The 15,567-nt window shown below is 37.2% G+C and overlaps 2 protein-coding genes across 3 annotated transcripts; one reads left to right on the top strand and one right to left on the bottom strand.

The window, feature by feature from the left end:
* Nucleotides 1-38: 38 nt before the first annotated feature.
* si:rp71-1c10.7 (tumor necrosis factor receptor superfamily member 12A) lies at nucleotides 39-8,530 on the bottom strand. The gene is made up of 5 exons (XM_067487492.1): nucleotides 8,175-8,530; nucleotides 2,854-2,952; nucleotides 2,618-2,761; nucleotides 1,981-2,029; nucleotides 39-1,581 (listed from the first exon to the last, which is right to left on the bottom strand). The coding sequence occupies exons 1-4, from the start codon at nucleotides 8,254-8,256 to the stop codon at nucleotides 1,989-1,991; spliced, it is 366 nt and encodes a 121-aa protein (XP_067343593.1). The 5' UTR covers nucleotides 8,257-8,530; the 3' UTR covers nucleotides 39-1,581; nucleotides 1,981-1,988.
* A 2,779-nt stretch (nucleotides 8,531-11,309) lies between these two features.
* Nucleotides 11,310-15,415, top strand: LOC137105597 (uncharacterized). 2 transcript variants are annotated; one of them, XM_067488003.1, is made up of 8 exons: nucleotides 11,310-11,525; nucleotides 12,673-12,708; nucleotides 12,855-13,079; nucleotides 13,189-13,473; nucleotides 13,952-14,230; nucleotides 14,337-14,350; nucleotides 14,637-14,738; nucleotides 14,817-15,415. In XM_067488003.1, the coding sequence occupies exons 1-7, from the start codon at nucleotides 11,492-11,494 to the stop codon at nucleotides 14,694-14,696; spliced, it is 933 nt and encodes a 310-aa protein (XP_067344104.1). In that variant the 5' UTR covers nucleotides 11,310-11,491; the 3' UTR covers nucleotides 14,697-14,738; nucleotides 14,817-15,415. The 2 variants fall into 2 exon arrangements, with proteins under 2 accessions (XP_067344104.1, XP_067344103.1); XM_067488002.1 differs by having other exon boundaries at nucleotides 11,312-11,525; nucleotides 14,337-14,363; nucleotides 14,817-15,413.
* The last annotated feature ends 152 nt before the right edge of the window (nucleotides 15,416-15,567 follow it).

The raw sequence follows: 15,567 nt of genomic DNA, 5'->3' as shown, positions 1-15,567 counted from the left end.
ACTTGATGTTAATAGTCATCAATGCACTACATTATTAATGAAAGTTGTGAGTTTTATTGTGAAAATACATTTGGTACACAAAGCAGTTTATAGGAATGCTCTAAGTTAAGGAAGCCAGTGCATGTACAATATATACAAGTAGAAAGCAAGAGAAATAAGCAGAAAATGTTAGTTACTGCTCAGTAACATCATTGCCTGGCCTAGTGGTGGAGGGGACACTAAAATCCATTTTGATGTGCTTGTCTCTTGCAGTTGATGTAATGCAACACTGCAAGATAAAATAAATAATATAAACATTTTCTAAAAGAGAAGGAAAAAAGCAGGTGTATTTTAAAGTGACTCCTCCATCTCTATTGCCAGATTACAGGCAATTTCCCCATAAGCAGACACGTCTGAAGTGTGGCCTGAAATGCCGTCTGTAACAAAATATTACAACAAATTGCAATAATACTGCAGGATGGAAATTAAAACGCATTCTGCGCGATCAAAAAGACAGGAAACAGCAGCCCTACCCTCCGTGTTTGTTTTCAATGGCCAAAAATTACAGACATCTAGACAGATGAAAGGTTTTTGTGCCTTGTCTTAGATTGAAACTGAAATTATTTGACAAGTCAGACTTAGCAAGCATTGAGATTGCGTAGCTCCACCTAAAGAAGAGGTGTTCTTTGCATCAGTACAGTACAGCCCTCACACCGTTCCCACGTTAGCAGTGCGGGATTGTGTGTCTAGTGTTTCAATCATCCTGTTCTACTTAACGATGCAATGGTGATGTGTTAATTCCGGCGTTGTCATAGAGAAAAGTTAAGCTAACAAAATTGAAACAGACAAGACGCTATTGTAATAACCTAGAATAAAGGGTCTGTTTTGGTCTCAGAAAACCAAATGACAGTGCATGAGTGCAGTTCACTCCCTTATTTAATAGCTTTGTCACTGTATCAGGCTACTAAAAAACTGGTACATGGAGGTACTGGCAGGGACAATAGCTAGAATACATTTCACCTAGAAGTCGCTACATTCAAATGGCCTTAATGTGCCTAACAGTATGTCTTACTCACATGTGATCTATCTTTACTAGGCTGCTGTGGTAAGTGACCAGCAGGGAGACCTCATCTAACCCTGATAATTATCGGGGTATCGAACTGCAGCACAGCAGGCAGCATTAGCTGTGTTACATTCAGAGTCCTGCTGAAAAATAGCAAAGTACAACAAAGGAGTACTGATTGTAGTTTTATCTTATTTCTGAATTGAACATCTGTATACCCACAAAGGTTTTCCAGATCTCATTTCAGTGAAATATAAGGCACACAAAATCTAAAAATTATACATTTCTAGTATAATTATTCTATTCCTACAGAGAGTGAGAGTTGCTCATTATGTGGTCACCTATGACACCTATGCAGGACCTACAAGAACTGAACACATATCTCCACCAAACAGTCTAATAAATTAATATGGTCCAATTCTAGTTGAGAGATACTCTGCATTCAGAGTCAACAGTTCATGGTCCAGAGGTTCATATGGTCCGGCTCTGATCCGGTCACTTCTTGTATCTGTCACATCTGTTTCCAGAAGAAGATGAGGCTGTGGAGGCCATGACAATGATTTCAATTAAAATTTAAATTCATTTCATGTTACAATGTACATGATCACATGTAACTAACAGTGAATACACTGTTTGCAGGATGTTAAGACAGTGAAAGTGACAAAACCTCCCACACACTGTTGTTCACTTGTCATCATTATTTACAATGTTTCAGTCCATCATCACTTAAAATTCATACAATTTTATTGTCAAAATTCATACCTTTACTTTTTTGACTATATATTTCATTTTTGAATCAATGTGTGACTTTCCAGGGTGCAATAATTTTAGTGAGCAACATGTCTATTTTCACTCTATGGATTAAATCAAATCTATTCTGATCACATTTTCATTCAGACTCATATAATTTGTTACGAAAAAGTGAAAATGATACTTACTGAAATGTTTAAGCTTGATAAAGTGGCCCTGCAGTTTCTTCTATGGGTTCTGAAATACAAAATAAAGCAATATTTGATATCATTTTCCCAGGAGTTAGTGTGTAGTTAAATATACAACTTGTGTCTAAACATAAGTAAACCGAATAAGAATTAATATTTACAAAACTTCTGTGGCTTTGTGAGACAGCTCCAAAGGTTTTATACCAAAAATGGGAACTGCAGAAAGTCTGCTTAAAGGACTAAATGAATACTAAACCCCAATGTCATCTTTGTTATCAGTATCTTATTAATGTTAGGCTCAAATGTCAACATTTACTGCAAGTCTATGAGAGCATAGAGTATTTGTATTTATGAATGTTGCTGCCACTGCTAAAATATATGTATATATATATATATATATAAAATCTTTTTTTTTCTTTTTTTAATCTTTTTTTAAGATAAGCAGTGTCAGACACACGGCAATAACTTCTTACTTCCTGGTGGTTTAAAACAAAAGTTAATGTTTAACAAAACAATTTTATTTTGTAGATCAAAGTCTCAATTTGGGAACAAAAAGATCTTCTCAGCTGCAGCCAGTCTTTGTTATTTACCCTGAAAAAGGTTATTTCATCTTTCTTCCTGATTTTGGGAATCTTACCGCGTAGAGGCCGTTTGTGTGACTTGCGTCGATGCACCATCACCCCAATGATCAATGCAGCACCAACAAGCACAAGAGCCAGCACTGAGAAACTGGTTATGGCTGCTAGTTTCCACATATCAGCTGTGTCATCCACAGGTTTACCTAATGATAAAACAAAAAGAAAGGGGACACATGTATGAATTAATCATGGCAGAAAGTCATTCACATTTTCAGTGTCTGAGCCATTTTCTTACATGTGTTACACGATGGGGTCTTTGGGTACTGCTTGCACGATGCACAAGGCACACAAACATCCAAATCTGAATTCCAAAATTCTGAACTGCCACACTGACCTGCACACAGAAATATTAGAGAGCAGCTTTTAGTTATGACAATTCATACACCACTGAAAACACATCTGCCTGGGAATAAAAAACAGTCTATGAATAACATTTGTATTTAACCTCTTGAGACCCAGAAAAAAAAGTGTTGCAATTTCTATTTTATCTATATTAAATACTTGTCTTGGGTGAAAACAGCATGTCACAAAAAATTTTGTTCATAAACATTTTTTTAATGGAATGTTCTTTGCTATGAAACTGTCTTTCATCCATCATCATTTTCTACCATTTTGCAGAGAGGAACAAGGAGTTTTTTGTAATAAAGCGTAAATCATATACAATTTAAAAGTTAGCTTGTAACAGTTATAGCTTTTTGCCCTCCTCTTTTCAGGTGCAAGAACCTCATCAAATGTGGAACAAACACTGAAAACAACATTAAACTTGGACTGAGCTTTTCATGGGTTTGGCATTTCGCAATTCTCATGCCACACTTTCTAAGTCTTTTCAGATCATGAATGATACTCTGAGAAGCAGTTTTTTTCTTTGACACACACAGACTACTTCAGACCCAAAAGTAGCTGAAGATAAACAGAAAAACTCCCACAGAACTGCATGACAACACATGCTGCTTAATTGCGTAGCCATACATGTTACTCCTACGTTGGGTTTCATTTTCCTCATGACTTCCATCCTTATCGTCCTCCTTCTCCTCTGAGCTCTCATCCTCCTCCTCTATTTCAATTCTGTCTCCTTTCTCATCTTCTGAGATCATCTTCTCCGGATCTAACCCTCCATCAACAATCCTTAACAAGATTCTCTCTTCTACTGTTAATTCCCCATCACCTAAAGTACCTTGCATTTTATATGAAAATATAGATTTAGTAAGTCACTATGTCCACCATGAAGGACAGTGGAAAAAAATGTTGTATTCAGTAAGTTAAAAATAAATAGTTTGACACCAAACACCTCAAAATATAGCTGAAACACTTATGTTTTAAAAAACATTTACTTTAAAAGCAAAACCTCTGGATAAATCTGATAACTTACTTCTCTTGTGCCCATAAAACACGGTCGGCCATATGGCAGCCAATTTAGAAAGACAGATCTTCTGTTTCATTGTATAAACTCTAACTAATCAGATATTACTGGAAAGCCCAGGATGTCCTCTATACAGCACAATAGGTTTAATCCTTACATATTTGTGTCTTTTTTTTAAATGAATCTTTGAAACTACTGCTTTCAGCCTAAACTCCACATGATGTCATTTGATTGCACATACTACAGAGGTTGTAGTCTTGGTCAATCCGCCCCTCCAGAACTCAGAATATGTGACTCAGTTTATCTGAACTGAAAACTTCATTTTGATAATAGAGCAATTTTTCGGCTCAAAGCAATATTTTAATATAAGAGAGAAAGATAGACGTTTGATACAATTTTTTTACATTTCATGTACTCCCCACACTACAACCCTAAGGAAGTTTAAAATTAAATCAGACCTTTAAGTATAGTGTGTATAAGTGCGTGAGGTATTCTGGGCTAGAGGTAAAATTTGGATAAAACTTAATTTGAGACTAGTGCAACAGAAGTCTAAACTGTAATAAAATAGAATAAACAATAATCAGGTGACTTGCAGGAGAAACTCTGCTGAGTTCAATAAAAACAGATTTAAGGAACTTTGTGGTTTTCTTCTTCTTAAAAAATGAAACCGGGAAATTCCGGTCAGACTGCTGATGCAACTTCTTTGCCTGACAGAAAATTACTTAGTAACTTGGTGTGCATGAGCAGACAAGCACTGTGTGGAAGAGCAGGATGTTTTCACACTCTGTTTCCGCTGAATTGTTTGCTGTTGTGTACCTGCAAGGCTTCCAGTGAACAAATGTCTGTGATTGAAAGATGGTGACTGTGGTTACACTTGGAAAGAACATGTCTACCTCTGTGGACACAGTAAGAAGCTCCGTCTTTTTTTGTGTTGGCTAGAAAGCTGAATATTTAAAGCCGGGCACTTCACAGAAAGTATGAAGATGTGACACAGTTAACGGCAAAAGAAAATCAGAATAACAGCGTGTGGTTTTTCTCTTCAGGTTTGACAGCTGATTTTGGTTAAGCAACATGTGTGCATTACCACCACAGGGTCACGCATGAAGTAAAGATTACTGTGACATGAACAGAGAACAACTTCTACAGAGCAACATTTCTAGCCACAGTCTGCAAAATAAGAGGAATCAAACAATAACACTAGACCAGGTTGTACACAATGTAACATGGAAACTGTCTGCACATATTTGATGATAACAATCTTTCTTCCTCAGTGCCACTCGTGTATTTGCATGAACAACTTGTTTTGTGTCCATCATTGTAATAAAGAACCACTGCAAGCAGTTAAGTCTTCATTTTCTTTGATTTATCATCAATAAAAGCAATACCAAAACTATAAGAGGCGTGTTTCATGTAAACCAAAAGTGAATATGTCAGAAACTGGGGCCGCTTCAATTACATCATTGGGACATGACCAATTTTTTTTTCAAACCAGTCTTGCAACAGCAGCTGAGAGCCTGAAACTGGAAACCAGACATTATGGTTTCAAATAAATCAAACAAAGACATAATGTCAATTTTTGATTATTAAAAATGTGATCATCTTTTTCTGTTCAGAATAAATGAAAAGAAAAAAGATATTGTAAAAGAGTTTTTTCCAGTAAAAATGTAACCAGTGCATTGAAAACTATAGCTACAATAGGTGGTAGCTCATACATTTTGTGAGCAAAATGCTCAAAGTTTCAAAGGTAAAGTTAGTCATTACTAACTGTCAGTGTGTGTTATTGTAAATGACTTTATAATACTATTCTAGCAGGTAATAGATTGCAAAAAATCTGATGAAAGGATTAATGCAATAAAAAGTAAAGACTTAATTCTGCTAAAATATATATATATATATATATATATATATATATATATATATATATTTGGGACTTTTCTAATCTCTGTGAAACATTTATAATTGTACATCTTTCACCCTTAAACAGCCGTTGAAACACTGTAATGTCGAAAGACAGAAACATCTGCATCTGAAATGTGAAGAGAAGAATCTGCTTTTTGTTGTAGGTCAAAAGTCAAAATCATGGAAAACCACTAGTTTAAGCTTTAACAACAGATTTTGTTTAATATCCTTATCATGCCTTTTTAGTAAACATGAAAAAGTAACTATTGCTGTCATATGTGTAGTTTTGTAGAATATTTACCTGACCTGGAGTAAAATAATCTACAAATACTAAAGTAAAATACTATTTATCGTTCTATTTCTTTTTATTTAACACTAAGAAAATAACACTTTCTTTAGCATTACACCATTTTATGATTAGTTATTCTGTCTCATATTTTCCTAAAACCCAAGATGAAGTTACTTCCCTTAGTCATTACTGGAGCTTGACTCATATAGTGACTACAATTTAGAATATCTCAGTCTCTGCTGCTTTAATTTTGACTTCTCTTTGTATAAGCTGTCTCTTGTGCGTTTCCCTAACTTTCGGGAGGAGTGATGCTAAATCGCTGGAGCGTCTCTTTTATTTAATTTTTAATTACACATGTGGCCAATTTGAGAAGCAGCTAATTCTTTTTCATCCACCAATGCTTGGGAAATGTTTCAGATCCACTCAGTTTGTCACATCCCTCACAACCAGAGTAACATATAAACCTTAAATCCAGAGTAATAATGAGCTCCAGACCCTACATCACAAATCTATAGCTGAAGAATGAGTTTCTGCCTGGTCACATCCCACAGGACGCACCAGTCAGTAGGGGTCATTATTAACTAGCTGCAGACAAAAGGCACCTGCTCAAGAAGTCATATTTGAGGCATTTTGACCTCTAGCTCGCTGGTCATGTTACAGCCACATGCTCAGTCCCCCAGAGACTCTGTTCTCCACAGCCAACTCGCCTGCAGAGTCAGGCTGACTCATTTTAAAGCTGTGGTCACAGTAAAAATGTATCAGTTCTTGAAAGCATTTCTCCTCATTACTTCAGTCCTGCATCATCCACACAGTCCTGCTGGACTATGTGCTTCAGGGTTCAAAAAGTCACTGAGAGGAACTGAACCTTAACTGCTTGTTGACCTCTGTCCAAACCTAACCACATCTGAGAAACAGAGCTTTTGTAGCTCAAACCAAAGAAAAACGTGAAATTGATGATAATAATTCAACCTTGTTTGAGAGTCTGAGATAATTTTCAAGTACACAAGGAAAATATTCCTTTTGTGTGTGTGTGTGTGTGTGTGTGTGTGTGTGTGGGGGGGGGGGGGGGGGGGGGTGACAGTGGGATTTATAAAGGTAAATTCCAGGGGTTCCATTCATGAATTGCAACATCTCCAATAGACAGCCTAACATTTTAATAGAAACAGCAGGGATTATGATTTGATTATCATGGGAGTATCTTATGTTTCAGCATGAAACCTGGGAAGAAGCTTGAGGTGTGTGTGTGTGTGTGTGTGTGTGTGTGTGTGTGTGTGTGTGTGTGTGTGTGTGTGTGTGTGTGTGTGTGTGTGTGAGTGCATGAATCATGATAACAAGACCTTGGCAATCCTCACAGCCTGACAAAGGGTGTCTTTGGGTGTGGGGGTGCTGTATTTTGTCTTTGAGTGGAAGGGGTGGGTGGACCAACAGCTGATGTCCAGATGTGAAGACGGATTCACACGATATGATGTAGATCCAACATGTTTTGGGTTTAATTTGTTAAAAAGGCATTTGGTAACTTTTATTCCCGGGGAAATGATCCTGACCCATGTAATTATTCAAGATTGTGTGTTTCTACCTGGATCAAATCCAAACTTCACATGACTGTGGAAACAATGTCAAAAGCTCCTTTTCTGTTTTTTGTAAGATATTTGTGCAAAATGGACACAGGCTGTTCACCCTCTCGTGTGCCCTGTCGTTCTCACCCAAGGGCCACGGATGGATAGGGTGAAATAAGGCAATCGGAATGCGGAACCGGTGAGAAATGCAGCTGGTAAAGGAAGCGGCTCTGTAAGCAGACCCACTATCTGACTCCATTATAGGAGACCAGACCACCAGACTCTTCTGTGAATTCATGTTCGCATTAAACATGAGCATTTACTCACAAATAAGAGATAGAAATAGAAGCACTGTAATTTCTCTTCTTTACGCCAGAAAAGAAAACTTGTTAAGTCACACACTCGTATAAAATCGGAATCCTTGTTTAGGGGCAAAAAGTTATTTTACTTACTTTTCTCTGCGCTCACAATGTGGAAATTGGTCACAGCCGCTATAATAAGTCCACACAGCGCGCATAGAGCGTTCGAAGCCATGAAGTCTGCGGGAGAAAAGCTGCTCGCGTTCGGCTACACAATTCCCGAAAGTTCATCTGATTAACAATCCGTGCTGGGTTTTCAGCATGGAAAAGCGAGCATCACAGTGAGTCACCCAGAGGAGTCTGCGCCTTGTTTTAATAGCGCACACACCCACGCTAACAGTTCAAGTCCTATGAGTCATTTCCTATGTACTGTACTGCTCGGATTCTCTGCGCGCACTCCCCGACTCACAGGAAACTCCACTACCATGGTATGCGGTGTCATTTGTTTCGGCTCAAGTGAAAGTTTCAATTAAACCGACGAAGGTTTGAGTGTTTTCTGTGCATTTATTTTATATTTTAGGGCCACGCCCCTCACAGTTTTTCTCCACATTTGTTGCCAGAGTCTTTGTGTAGTCTGGACTTAATAGTGTTCTCATTGTTATTACCACGCCTGTCGACGTCACCCAGTGGTATCTGCCAAAAAGCACAACTCTCTGGCATGAGTGTGGGTCCCATACACAGAAAAAGAAAAACAGCAACTGAGGCAAAAACAGATGACATTCACTAAAACAAAAACGACCTGTTTTTCTATGAGACCAAATGAGGCACAAATGTAGGGACACTGAAAACTAAGATCGTAAATTTAAAACTGAAAAAATAGTCTTTAAAGGTTTGAAACCAAGATCTTAATATTTGTTGGGAAAAAATGCTTAATTCGTGTTAATGTTACAAGTCTGTTTCTTTGCAAGTCAGTTTTTTCAACACTTTGTTTAAAATACTCATACTGAGCCTGTGTCACCAGGGGAAAAAAAGGCAGTAAAAATGTAGTCTTAAAATTCAAGAAGATATTTGAAAATATAATTTACCTGAATTCCTGAAAATCTGACTTCATTGTTTTTAACATTACACATATTACAACATTTTGTCTCGTCAGTGTTTTAAAATGTGTTTTGGAAACTTTCAACTTTGCCGTTTCAGCACATTTTTTGCGGAGTTTCAACTTATTTTTTGTTGGTGTTTTGCCTCATGTTCTGTGTTTCAGTGTTTCAGTTCAGTCTTCAAGCCTGTTTTTGCACCAGAAGAATATTTGCAAACCTGCAAGAGCAGGCTGGGAGCTCACAAAGGCTCAACCAATCACCTGACTTCTAATAGAATGAACCAATCAGCTAACTAAACCCTATACTAACAAAATAAAGGGTCCTAAATCCCCAAGTATGCATAAAACTTTATCATGACATTAATGATGTTTACTTGCTAGTTAACGCTCAACTGCACGCATCTCACTGGGGAACAGCAACATTACTTAGAAATCATCTGTATATCAGACTGTCTCATTCCTCAGATAATATTATAATTAAATAAGCAGTATGGGTAAGAATAGTAGTACCATTAGTATCTTAATTCCCATCCCTACTTGGTTAAGCCTCCAATGTTGATACGCTCTACAGCAGGGGATGAAGCAGGTGAGTGTTTGACAGTGATTCCTGGTATGCTGCTTAGTCAAGCCAGGGGGTGTAGTCCATGCTAGAGAGCGGTAGGATTCTTGATGAGTAGCACCAGCAAACTAGTGTATTCAGCTATGGCTCTGGTGCTCAGGAGGTTCGTGTTAGCTGGTGGATTCATGGGTGGAGCATCAAGCTGGGATCCCAGCTGTACAAATTGCAGCCAATGCACCAGGTGAGTCCTTGAGCAGGACACTCCGTGTTTGATCTCTAGGTGCTGCCTGTAGCTGCCCACTGCTCACCCTTGGGAGATTAATCCAGAGATGGAATTTCATTGTAACATTTATATGTAAATGTATGTACTGGTTAAATGGTTGAGTTGCTTGATAGATAGATACTTTACTTGGATAAAATAAAGTCTCAAGCAGATGTTTCTTGAGGTAACATGACATAAAATTACTGTAGGGCAGTAAAGTGACGCTGCTGGAGAAAACTTGGTCATTTTGAAGTTTTACAGGTGCAGCCCGAGGTATCTTTGGTAGTCCATGCTGTTTATGTGACCACTGATTGCATGCTGCCATTTACATTGCCACCTTAAATGCTGGTGAAAAGAATGACGGAAATACAGTTCAAAACAGCTAAAAACATCCTAAAGCTCAGAGTCAGCATGTAGACCAAAACGTGGAGTGGAGATTAGAGTGCAGCTGTGGTGGTTTTGGAGATCAGATAGTTTAACCACGATATAGTGACAACATCCTAAGACCTTAGCCTATACAGGGTTTGTTGGTAGGCCACCCCCGCATTTTTTTCAAACAAAGTATTAAGGAGTTTACTTATGTCAGACTAGAATGACCCTCTCTCAACAGTGGTGGTGGCTCAAACTCCACAGTCATTCACACTCTAACATATGTGCGAAAAGTGGAGTAATGCCAACATAGCTGCAACATGTGGTTTTGTCTGTGACGTATGTGTCGCCAATAAGTATTAGACGGACAGTGATATGTGATAAATAATATTTTTATCCTAATGCAGCAATATAATGCATTATCTCAACTTAGTGGACAACACTGTTTAGATAATGTGAAGACGTGAGGGATGTTTTAGAGATATGTGTAGTTGAGGTTTAGCAGTTATTGTGGCTTAGCAAGTTGATATCTGCAGACCCACTGCTGGGCCAAGTCTTAAAAGTGTCAAATATCAGTATGGTTTAAAAGGTGTAGGCGAAAAGGAGAAGAAATACAACCCAACATTTATGACAACAGTATAACAGAGGTACATATGGAAACTGGGGTATATCCTCAAAATCTCTTAGGAGTTGACTTGAGACTTGCTCAATTTATAAGAGAAACTGAACATGACCTGCTTAAATCTGATCGCAATCATCTGACACTTGAGGGATTTGACTTGGACATGTGTGACTAAGTGCCATTTCTGATAACTTTTCTACTTATTTCTTTATTCACCCTATTGTCATCATTGGGCTTGTGCGCTGTTTCTTAAACAAGTTCCTCAAATACAGTGTTATTATTGGGCAACTTCCTGTATTCACTTTCTGTTGCTGTCTCACAATCTCAATGTCTTTGTTAAGTTCTAAGAAAGTGACTTGCTTTATCCGACTGAAAGAAAATCCAAGTAAGCACTAAAGAGGAATCTTATTAACAACATTCCTCCCCCCACACCAAGCAGCTTCCTTCACCAACTTCCTCAGCAAGACTGAACAGTTGAACTCATGGCTATTTCGTTTCCGATCACTAATCAGCAACTTAGTCATAGTGTTGTTTCTCATATGAACGTTATTTTTGCAGAGCAATGAGGGGAGAAAAACTTCTGCTGCTCCTGGCAGGTAAGAAGGTCTCTGTTAAACATGAGGTGGAATCACCATTGTAACAGGCTGGGAAGTGCAAGTGTCTTTTTATTTTTGTCTGCATTATTACAGTTATGTCGTGCTTTTCTACTCGATCTTACTAAGATTTGAAAGAGCTTTTATATTTATCTAACTGAACATCACATTTCAGCTTTTGTAGTATATGAAAGTGTTTAAACTGTTACATGAAACCTAAGGGCAAAAACTTGGGTGGAGTCACCACTATTGCTGATCTCAGTGAAAGAAGCGTTTAATCAAATGGGCAATTTATGCACTGGGACTTGCATTTAAGTGAAGTGAAATATTTAAATGCTTCCTTCAGGCATTTTGTCACTGAAAGCAGCCATTTGTTGAAAAGCTTATTTTGATTATCTCTAGCCAAGATAAATAAAAAAAATAAAAAAAACATCTTAAATTAAAAAAAAAGTATCTGTGATATTAATCTAAAAAAACACGGACATTCTACTTTGCACCTTTAACATACAATATATTTGTAGAAAGGTTTCATGGATTTACAATATCCCATCTTTTGTGCATTAAACAGAGTGTTTTTTATAAAACTAAAATGTGATTGTGTCAGCATTTTTTGCATTATACCAAAGATGAAAACTGAAAGTCAAAGTAACACATTAACCTGCGTAGCAACATTTTTCCACCATTTCCTACATGCACAAACATAACATATACACTGTAGGAACCAGGTACTTCTTTAGCCAAGACATAATGCAGATTCAAATTGTTGATAAGGACGCACTCAGGAAATCCATAAAAAACATGGGCCATAGACAAAAAGTCACGTGAAAAATATCTGGTAAAAATGTTTTAATGAGGAAAGAATAGACAGACGTTCATGCTATCTTATAACTTCTAGGGTCTTGGACACGTTTTTCCAGCTTTGGTACAGGAACCACATAAAAGATTTATTCAGTTTGGATAAAAAAAGACTGTGGCTGTGGAGCAACAGTATTAAGTAACAAATCTGAGCTCATTTTCCCAAGAAGACAAATGCAGATTTGTTTCAGTTGCAATGTCCAAAATGTATTTATGTATTGAGTTGTGAGTGAGAAGTATGATTCATGTGTTTAAGTGATTAATGAAGTATCACATTTTTTGAATTTTGTTACAGTGTTCGTGGCCGTGGCAAAATGCCAACAGCCAAAAGGTAATACACAAGTGTATTATCAAATATGTGGAAATGGTGCTGGCTCTCAATGATTCCTTCTATTTTCCTCTGGGTGTTAAATGTGCCAACTGTCAGCAGATACTTTACTGTATGCCATGTTTCTCTTTGTCTCTCTGTCTCCTTAGTTTCTATATCACCCAACTTCACCCACCTGGGAATCTTCTCTGGAGACTTGTTTTATTTGAAATGTGAAGGGGGCTCAGGCCCAGTGAAATGGTATTTTAACAACAGCAAACAATCAGAAATAAATGAAACCTTGAAGATCACATCTGCTCATCCAAAGCATTCTGGCTTTTATCAGTGTGAGAGCAATGGGAAAAAGAGTGAAACGTTACCCATTGATGTCAATGGTAAATGTGCCACGTGGACATTTAACATTTATAAATCTCACAGATTGTGCCCAAAGGGAGGTACAAAATCCATACTTATAATATCATCATTTTATTATTCACCATCCAGCATTCCTTCCTCAAGCCTCACTCACCATCAGGACAGGTCAACCGGTGATGCAGACTGGAGGATCAGTTATCCTGCATCTTGAAAATGAAGATGGTCTTCAAGGATGGAAGTGCTGGGTCAACAGAGGACAGAACCAAATTAAGAAGATTTTGTTACGATTGAAAAACACTAATGATATAAGTATAAACTTCCAACCCAGCAGACTGTTGGTCCCTGAGACCACTTTCTGGTGCACTGATCGTAATCAAAACAGCAGAAGTAACCAAATCACAGTGAGCACATCAGGTAGGCCTGCTGGTATTTGAATACTCTGTTTAATATTTCTGTGGCAAATCGTGCTTAAGTGTTTTGAGTTATATTCCATCATGAAATTCATTTATCTTCTATGTGCTTTCATGTTGACAGTACTTTTAGACAGCTATTTTAAATTTAAATAACATGCAGATCATGTAGCCATATATTAAAAATGAAAGACATTTTACGTCCTTTAGAGAAGAAAAAAAAGAAAGACATTTTGCTGCAGCACTGAAAATAATGGCAGGCCATCATCTTTATCTGTTTCGTCAATAGTTTTTAAATGTAAACTTAACAAATCGCTTCATTCATTTACATCTATTTTCTATGCATGACTTAATTAGAATCAGTAGAATTATTCTGTACGTTAAGCTGGAAATTTTAATTTTCATTGTCTTCAACTACTAGCTAAAAGTGGCAAAATTGATGCCTTTTTAATCAATCATCTTTCTAAATCTTGGTGTTTCAGGAAAGCAAGTGGCACTGCAAATTTATCCTCTGCCACCTGTACCCGGGGAGAATCTAACACTCAAGTGCTTTGTCTTGGGCGCAGCTTATTTCCAAACCATTACTTTCTACCAAAACAATAAAGTCATTGCAGCAGGCTCCAGTGCTACCTACAACTTCACTGATGTGACAGAATCTCTAGAGGGAAGTTATAGGTGTTGTGCCAAGTTCACATACAAGTCACACACTGCGGGGTCCCCATTTGAAAGGGTTTCTGATGACCACTATGTATTTGTCCAAGGTATGCAAACAAACCCAACACACTTTTATTGCCTTTAACTGCAAAATTACTTTTTGTGTACTACTAAAATCTTTGAAAACATTTTTTTAAATTTGTCTTTTTTCAGTGCTTCCTATCAAGGCAAGTTTTAAATGTGAGTCCCTGCAAATGCACCTCAACATTTTTTATTTAACATATTAATACACATTGAGAAGAGCTAACTCATAATAAAGTGTGTCACTGAGCCTGTCTGAACCATTTTATGATGCCTTCTTTAAGTAAGCTTTAAAGTAACACTAACTCCTACGGCCCTTATATCCTCAGTGTTAATGGGAATTCAACGATGAACCATCATAAGGTCAACGCGAAGTCTTAAAGGTCTTAAAATATGATATGTTACACATATACTAATCTTTCTCTGTTTCAGATGAACTGCCAGTCACATCCATTCTGGTTGGTTTGGTCATTGGGCTGGGTGTTCTTTTAGTGGCTGTGGGTGTCTATTGTTATAGAAAGAAACTTGTCACCGGTAAGTAGCTACTTTTTATCCACATTTTGTGTGCACACTGAAAGCCACGGCTTACACACTACATCCCTTTTCTTTTAGGGCCGTTCTATGAGAATTTGGCAATGAGGTCATGAGACATTGTAGAGGTGATGACAAAAAAAAAAGAGGCCATGTATGACATTCATCACCCAGAAGCAGCAGGTAAAGAAAATTAAGAGGGTCATTATGAACCACTGAAGCAAGAGGAAATGTCAGTTTTTTTCTGTAATTATTACAGGATGTTCTTTAAAACACCATCACGGTATCAGAGCACAATGTATTTTACACCACCAACAATTTGCTCATTGTTCACATCTGATGCTGACACATTTACTCATTCGACTCAAATAGATTGAACATCTTGATGATAATGACTCTACTTTGTTGAGTGTTTTCACTATCAATATCTGTGTTTATTGATTATCTAGCAAGAAATGCATTTTGCTTATGTTTTAAAGTCATAGTATCATTTTACAGGAATGGTAAATAATCTCATCATTAACATTCTGTAATGTTCAATGGCACAAAACTGTATACTGTCTACTTTTGCCTACAAATGTAAAATCATTTCAGTGTGCATGCTCACAAGAAATCAACTTGAAAAATAAAATTCTGATTCTCAAGATCAAAGCTGACATCGTTAATGTGCTAAAAAAGAAACACTTTTTTGACTTTTGTGTCCTTATTTTTCTTAGCACTGTCTTATATGCAATTATTTGAGTTGAGACATCCAGTTTTGGAAAACCAATTTAATACCCAATCAATGCCAATGAAGATTTCAGGGCCATTACATATTATATCTTTAATGTTA

This window comes from Channa argus, chromosome 20 (assembly GCF_033026475.1).
Source record: "Channa argus isolate prfri chromosome 20, Channa argus male v1.0, whole genome shotgun sequence".
NCBI classification, from domain to species: domain Eukaryota; kingdom Metazoa; phylum Chordata; class Actinopteri; order Anabantiformes; family Channidae; genus Channa; species Channa argus.
The sequence above is the reverse complement of the archived record's forward strand: the minus strand, read 5'-3'. Positions and strand labels throughout refer to the sequence as shown.